Below are 8,820 nucleotides of genomic sequence, written 5' to 3'. Positions count from 1 at the left end.
AGCACATTAATTGTTCAAAAGCATACCTAATGCAAACTTTTACCTTTCAACAAAACGTTGTTTGTATCATTGAAAGCTCTGTTATTATGTTTTTCTTTTAAGACAAAAGATGTTAATGTATGAGTGGTTTTTCTAAACTAAAAGCTCAGTAGATAGACAGACAGAGCATCAGTATTGGCAGTTCAGTCCAATTTATCATCCAGCTGCAATCCCAGGTATTTATAGGTCTGTACCCTCTGCACACACTCACCCCTGATGATCACGGGGTCCATGAGGGGCCTGGGCCTCCTAAAATCCACCACCAGCTCCTTGGTTATGCTGGTGTTCAGTTTTAGGTGGTATTCAGGTTAAATTGCCATGTTGCGATAAATAAGTGGGTTTTGGATTGCAGTTTGGGCACTTGGTTTCTAAATGGTTTGCCATCACTGATATAGGTTCTTTGTCGCTGTGAAGCGCGGGGATTTTGCTATATACAGTATATATATATATATATGTAGATATATATACTCAGAAAAAAAAGAAACGTCCCTTTTTCAGGACTGTGTATTTCAACAATAATGTTTTAAAAATCCAAATAACTTTACAGATCTTCATTGTAAAGGGTTTAAATAATGTTTTCCATGCATGTTCAATTAACCATAATCAATTAATTAACATGCACCTGTGGAATGGTCGTTAAGACCTTAACAGCTTACAGAAAGTAGGCATTTAAGTTCACAGTTCTAAAAACGCAGGACACTAAAGGGACTTGTCTACCGACTGTGAAAAACACCCAAAGAAAGATGCCCAGGGTCCCTGCTCATCTGCGTGAACGTGCATTAGGCATGCTGCAGGGAGGCATGAGGACTGCTGATGTGGCTAGGGCAATAAATTGCCATGTCCGCACTGTGAGACGCCTAAGACAGCGCTACAGGGAGACAGGAAGGACAGCTGATCATCCTCGCAGGGAAGACCACGTGTAACAACACCTGCACAGGATTGGTACATCCAATATCACACCTGGCGTGACAGGTACAGGATGACAACAACAACTGCCCGAGTCACACCAGGAACACACAATCCCTCCATCAATGCTCAGACTGTCCGCAATAGGCTGAGAGAGGCTGGACTGAGGGCTTGTAGGCCTGTTGTAAGGCAGGTCCTTACCAGACATCACCAGCAACAACGTCGCCTATGGGCACAAACCCACCTTTGTTGGACCAGACAGGAGTGGCAAAAAGTGCTCTTCACTGATGAGTCTTGTCTCACCAGGGGTGATGGACGGATTTGTGTTTATCGTCGAAGGAATGAGCGTTACACCGAGGCCTGTACCCTGGAGCGGGATCGATTTGGATAGATGGCTAGGGCCATTCCCCCCAGAAATGTCCAGAAACTTGCAGGTGCCTTGGTGGAAGAGTGGGGTAACATCTCACAGCAAGAACTGACAAATCTGGTCCAGTCCATGAGGAGGAGATGCACTGCAGTACTTCAAGCAGCTGGTGGCCACACCAGATACTGACTGGTACTTTTGATTTTGAGCCTCCCTTCATTCAGGGACACATTGTGAAACATTTTAGTTTATGTCTTATGGTGTTGACTCTTTTAGTGTTCATACAAATATTTACACATTAAGTTTAACATTAAAAACAGTTGAAAGTCAGAGGACGTTTCTTTTTGCTGAGTATATATGTATGTATGTATGTATATATATATATATATATATATGTAGATATGTATATATGTGTATATATATATATGGATATGTATATATATGTGTGTATATATGTAGATATGTATATATATGTAGATCTGTATATATATGTGTCTGTGTGTATATACAGTACAGGTCAAAAGTTTGGACACACCTCCTCATTCAATGTGTTTTCTTTATTTTTCATGACCATTTACATTGGTAGATTCTCACTGAAGGCATCAAAACTTATGAATGAACACATGTGGAGTTATGTACTTAACAAAAAAAGGTGAAATAAAAAAATAAAACCATTTCAGGTGACTACCTGTTGAAGCTCATCGAGAGAATGCCAAGAGTGTGCAAAGCAGTAATCAGAGCAAAGGGTGGCTATTTTGAAGAAACTAGAATATAAAACATGTTTTCAGTTATTTCACCTTTTTTTGTTAAGTACATAACTCCACATGTGTTCCTTTATAGTTTTGATGCCTTCAGTGAGAATCTACCAATGTAAATGGTCAGGAAAATAAAGAAAACACATTGAATGAGGAGGTGTGTCCAAATTTTTGGCCTGTACTGTATATGTATATTTATCTGTATGTATGTATGTATATATGTATATGTGTGTGTATATATGTATATATATGTAGATGTGTATATGTATATATATATATATATATATAGATATGTGTATGTGTACATATGTGTATATGTTGATATGTTTATATGTATATGTATATATGTTTATATGTGTGTGTGTCTGTGTGTATGTGTGTGTGTATATATATATATATATATATATATATATATATATATATATATATACATGACAGCAACACTCATAACAATTACATTGACAATCATGTTACGTTATTTTTAAAATGTTACCTTTTCTTTTTTTCATAACTTCTTTAACACACTACTTCTACGCTGCGAAGCGTGGGTATTTTGCTAGTTTTTTAATAAAAACGCTTTTGCACATTTTACATTATCCCCTTGCTGTGTTGTTGCCTCACTGTCTAGCTCTAGCTTTTAATTATTATTAACAAGATGTGCATTGAAATGACTATATGCTTTGAGTGGTCTATAACACACTCCTTGAATAAGACCTCTTTCCCTAATACTTTCCTTACAAAGCCACATGTCCTCACTAAGATGGGGCTAATTGTCCAACTGAAGAGGACTTGTGTTTAAATTCCATTTGACATAGACAGCAACCCCCTGTTCTGTCTATTCATCCTAAAAATCACGTATCCCTCTATGTTATACTCACCCTCATCTTTGTTATTTAGCCAGGTTTTTGTTATTTCTATAATTTCATAATTCTGCTCTGCTGAATACAACTCCAGTTCACTCATTTTATTTTTGATACTTCTAACATTAAGGCTATCTATTTTTAATGTGTAAGAATTTACATTATTTTGCATTTTTATTTTTATGCTACTATTTGTTCCTTCATGTACAGTTCTAAACCTGGTCTGGTCTAAACTTCCTGCCACCCCCATTCCCTAGTTTAAACAATCCTTGACTAACCTACTCATATGCCTTCCCAACACATTGGTGCTCCTCCAGTTCAAATATAACCTGTCAGAGTAGAACAGATCCCATCTATTCCAAAAGGATTCCTTTAAACCTATTCTCTTCGCTAAGATTTCAGTCACACATTAAGCCTACTATTCTCCTCGATCTTACCTTGACTGGCGCATGACACAGGCAGAACTACGTAGAAGGCTATTTTGTCAGTTCTGCTCCTCAGCCTGGCATCTAACCCTTTAAATATGAATCACAGAACTAACAAATTACCCTTATGTATGTCATTTGTTCCAATATGGACCCCTGCTCTGGTCAAGAGCCTTGGAAGACAACACATTATGAAAGTCTCTCTGTCTCTGGAGCAAACCACTGCTTCAATCCTCCTTACGATTGAGACCCCAAATATCACTACCTCTCTCTTTCTGGGAACTGTTTTTGATGTGGCTTGTTGTAGCTCCTCATGGCTGCCTACTGCCTCAGAATCTTCAGAGCTCAGCAAAGACCTAAAAATTGTTGACACTTCCAATTATGCGGTTGATGCGCCTGAACAGTGTGCACCCTTTACCTTGTGACTTAGGCCCACCTATCTCTATCTTAGGAGTGTACACTAGCTCCCTAAAGGACACCTGGGCAAGGTTTGCCATTTTTTTACTATAACGTAGTCCCACCAACTCCTGATTACATTGATAGCTTGCTCAGTAAAGACTTCCATTATTGTGTAAACAGGCAATTAACAGTTACAGTATCTGTGCTGGGGACCTAGTGTTGCTTAACTTTCATAAACCAATGCTTGAATTGTGGAGGTTATGTAAATAATTGAGTGCAGTGATGTAACAGTTTGCACATGGTGCTTCATTGATGAAGATCAATACTACTGGAAAAAAAAAAAAAATTCTATATTACAAACAATTAGTAGTGGTTAACACTAGAAAGGTGAAATTAAGCATTACGAGTCAGTATAACCAGCGTGCTAATGTAAAACATGATGTCAATGAAGTTGCTGGATGGTGTAATTTTGACCCTTTCATTTGGAGCAGTTACATTATCAAAGAGGAATTTGGTTCCAGCAGTCAGTGTGCTTAAAAAAGGTGGATTTTTAAGTGTAAATGTGTAAAATAAAATGTTTTAAAAAGGTTATTTAACTTGACAGACCTTTCATTGAGTTGAAATGTTCAGTCCATTTATTTGAATATAACAATGTAGGGAGACAGGACCTGTCGCAGCATTGGCACAAGACAGGATACAACCCTTGATGGCGTGCCAAGTCAATGGCAGAGCAAATTAACACACACAGCAATATTTAATGAAATAGGGAGAAATTACAAATTGCAAGTCAGTCTAACCAGTTATGTAAAATGGGCAATCAAAAGTACAAGTCTATAGCCAGTATACAGATGCTTCTGAACCGAATCGAAAAGAATTTAGATGTTATAATGAGAAGACGTTTGATTGTTTTGGTTTAACAGTGTATGCACATTTACTACACACAACAATAAAATGCAACAATCATATTCCACTTCCAAATACTAAATGAGCATTCCACCCATGATGACTTCTTAGCTTGCTGCAAAAACAGGCACCTCCTGCACATTTAAAAAAAAATCTTTTACGTGTACAATAATTCTTTATCTTGCTTGACAATTTTCAATTTAATGATGTTTGCTGAGGTAGACCATAGAATTAATTACTGAGTGCAACACTGTTAGCAAATTGGTGTGAAAAAGCCACATTTATAGTAAGTTCTGAGTCATGGAGCAAACTATGCACATTCCTGTTTGGAGGTGGGCAAGAGGTGTACCTCAAGATTGGCTGGTTAGCACTGACTATTCTTAGATTAACTCAATGAAAAAAGTCTGGCCCTTGTCTCACTGCTTTCACTCTCATATAATTTTGGCAATGATTCCATGTAAAAATAGTGCCAAAAATCACATGACCAAAAACTTGAATGAGGTTTATTGGGCAGTTGTAATCTCTCAGGTGTTATTAGAAAATAATGTACAAAGTAAAACCAATGGTAAAGTGGATGATCTTCCTTCACAAAAATATTTTTAATTTTATGTGAATAATTTAATCAATTTAAAGTTAAAAAATCGTAATTTGCCCAACTACAAAGCTTCAGAAAAAATGGTCAGAGATAAGAATTCCAGCTTGGGCATTTCTTCCATCTTTCTCAGGTGTTTATACAGAGCTGACCATTCCTTTTTCTGACCAATCAAATTGTGCCCAGATTTTTACAGTGTATTCATATGACTGGGGAGTGACACACAGGGAAGTGTCACTCACTTCATGGAATAGTGAATATGCAAATTTGTTTGTAGTGTATCCAAGTTCATCCACACATAATAAAAATAAGCAAAGAGAAATTGCCTAATTGATAACTCAATGTTTGCACACAGTTTTCTTAGGAAACAAATTTTAATAACTCTGTTCTAAAATCTAGGCTGTACATTACAATACCTAATTTATTTTTTTTTTTATTGCAGGACCTGATTCACCTGAATCCAGACAGCTGGACTGCAGGCTTAGAGCAGACAATGCTTATTATTCTAGTTGTGGGGCGCTGGCTAATGCCAAAAGGAGATATGTCCAGAGACCAGCTCTCCCAACTACTATTGGTCTATGTTGGACTTGGTGCTGACATTCTGGACATCTTTGACACCTTCAAAGAGCCTGCAGTTGAGACAAACTACAACATTGTAATCATCGGGCTTACCTTATTCACCTGGGCCATCATTCAGTTTACTTTGGTCCTGACACAAACAACACCTTTTCATACAGATATTAAGACAAAGTCTGATGAAAGTGTAGTAGCTCATACACGTAAAGTAGCAGGGAGCTGCTGTTTATCATGCTGTTCCAGTGAAATCTGGAGCTTGTTGGTGACTGTAGGGATGCAAGATGGGCCCTTTCTCATCTATAGACTATACCTGATGATCCATGAAAATGTCCTTAATCAGCTGATGATCTTCTTTACATGTAAGAATATTCTCACTGTAATGATTGAGATTTACAGGATTGTTGCGATTCACAGTGAAGCAAATAAGAAAGAACCTGACACACTTACAACCAGTGTGACACCAGAAACAGGTGAGCATGCAAAATACTCTAAGGAAACAGAATAGAAAGGAAGCCTTTATGGAAACCAATATCATCTAATTTAATTACCTCATCATAAACTTACTAAACAATAATCTGAAAATTACACTGCTGACCAGGGGCCTTGGAAGTAAATCACCCCATCTTGACCTTATGCAAAAATATTTACACAAAAATTAATACATTTTTTACTTAATCTAATTATAGGTTTCTGACAAATATATAATGTAAAAATGATAGAAATGCAATCAAGTGGACTTTACTGGAATAAATGTTTATTTTAAAGCTGTTTTATACAATCATCTCTTCAGTGGATTTTATGGTAACTTTGAATGAGAAATCTTAATGATGACTAATTTCAGTGTTTTATTACAGCACTTAACAACATAATTTAAAAATCTTACCATATATGATTTCCTAAAAGTCATTCTATTTGAATTTCCAACTGACACTATACAATTCAAAAGCACCATTTTACTTGACAGTCCAGAAATGAGGAACACCTAGGCTTTTTTATCCTACAACCTACTGTAAGTGATACAAAAGAGTGGAAAGGTCATCAATGTCTGTAGCACTATAAAATTTAGAATATTTTGACATTATAAGCATATAGCAAAAAAAATGAACAAAACATAAGAAAGCTGGTTTAAATCGATCATATTTTGGACCTTTGAGTGGAACTTTACACCTTACATGTAAGATAGATAGATAGATAGATAGATAACCAGTAGGGGGCACCACTGAGCCCCAAACCCAAGACCCAATAATGTCCAACAAAGTCATAGGTTCAAATAATGGAATTTTTAATACAACAAGCACAAAAAATGAAACACAGCCCCAAAACAATTGAAACAATAAAGTTTTTCCTTTCCTTTGTGTATGCTGAAGTCAAAAACAGCGGAATTTCTTTTATTCTTGGTGAGAGGAGGTTACAGGACCTGTCACGTTCTAGTGTGCTGCAGACTGTCAGCCTGTCACAGACTAGCCTGCTAGCAGGAAGCAGAGACTTCTTTTAATACTCAAGTTCGTTGACAAGAAAGAAAAGAGGAAACGAGCAGTCTTGAGGTCATTACATGGATTGCTAGAGCCCCTGTTCACATTCTAAATTTGTACGTGTTTTTTACAGATAAAGAGTTGTCAGCATTTTCACAGTTTTAGAAAATACACTTCTGCTAGCTATGTACATAAGTCCAGTTACAGCAAGTTTTTTCCTAATGGTTATAGGGTGTATGCAACTCAGCGGTTTTAGACAATGCTCATTTCCTTATACTTTTTTACACGCATATTGCTTATAAAATATCAATGGTTACATTTGTTCAGTTAGCTTAGCACATTCTTATTTAATACATAAGTGTCATGTTTCTTATAGTTCTATTAGCACCATACTTTATTATTTGGAAAGACTGAAGCACCTTAATTCTAAATATTTCTTCCTCACCTTCTGCCTCCACTTGAGTGTTTCCCACTGCCTTCTAACTTCAGCATGGGAAAGGCGCTATATAAATAAAATGTAGTATTATTATTATTAACTGTGACTTTCCAAGGTGAGACAGCAAGCTAATTTTATACTGGACCTGGAATAGCTCCTGGTAACCAGGCATGACTTGTGGGGAGTACTTCTAGGTTGTTTGAGAACCAAGGTAGTCGTCCCCCAACAGTACCCTCTTGCATCACCCTGAGAGCCCAACAAGGTTGCACTCCAGTTTCTATGAATCCCTGTGGGTGTTGAAGATGAGACACTGCCACCTAATGTATGGGGGATGGAACTGCTCCTGTCTTACAACTTCTTCTTGTCCATCCCCTGGACCCTTCCATTTTATCCCAAAATCATGCCCATCTGTCCTCTGCAGCACTCACATAACACCCCCCTCAGCTGAGCCATACAGGGGTCAGTGGCTGATCCAGCGAGGGGGTAAGTCCAAACAGCATGGTCGGGTGTGCAGATTTACCTATATGTGCGATCCCTGTCAGGAGACAAAGAACAGAAGTTAGCAAGTGTGACCAGCTTGCAAAGACATCTTCAGTGTATGTGGTTGTGGCACTTTTTGTTCTGTTCCTAGACCCTGTGTTCTGGCAGGCTGCCTCAATGGACATTGCTCTGCCCTTGGCACTCAAAATAATGCCCTCATATATTTCAGTGGGACTTTTTTATTTTAAAGCAGAGGTGGAAACTTGGATCATCACCCTCCATCAGTCTTTTTAAGATCTTCCTTTAGACGTTTGCCCCTTTCTCTGGCTGCCTCTGCACCAACATCATTACGACAGGTAACGTACTTAACCATGTGGGCTTGATGGGGCATCAGGAGTAGATGCCTTTTTCTTGTCTGTATCTTTAGATACACTCACCCTTTTCTTTTGTGGTCTGAAGATGGTTTGGGACCTTTAATCACCAGTGGTGATCACCAGACCACTGGACATCTATAGGTTTCCCTTCTGCTAGGCATTTTAACTGATTTATGGCTCATTTTTCAGCTTGTAAACTGTTGCCATGTGTTTCGGATTTTTTTTAAAGGCAGGGGTCT

At 37.8% G+C, this 8,820-nt stretch overlaps 1 protein-coding gene across 1 annotated transcript; it reads left to right on the top strand.

Annotated features, from left to right (window-relative positions):
* Window positions 1-5,685: 5,685 nt before the first annotated feature.
* On the top strand, window positions 5,686-7,230 carry LOC120522099 (transmembrane protein 26-like; the record flags this gene model as incomplete). Its single annotated transcript, XM_039743266.1, has 1 exon — window positions 5,686-7,230. A coding segment is annotated over one exon (639 nt), but the record flags the coding sequence as incomplete, so codon positions are not given.
* Window positions 7,231-8,820: the final 1,590 nt, after the last annotated feature.

The sequence above is a fragment of the Polypterus senegalus genome, unplaced genomic scaffold (assembly GCF_016835505.1).
Source record: "Polypterus senegalus isolate Bchr_013 unplaced genomic scaffold, ASM1683550v1 scaffold_1101, whole genome shotgun sequence".
In the NCBI taxonomy this organism is placed as follows: Eukaryota; Metazoa; Chordata; class Cladistia; order Polypteriformes; family Polypteridae; genus Polypterus; species Polypterus senegalus.
This window is presented reverse-complemented; position numbering and strand designations above follow the sequence as displayed.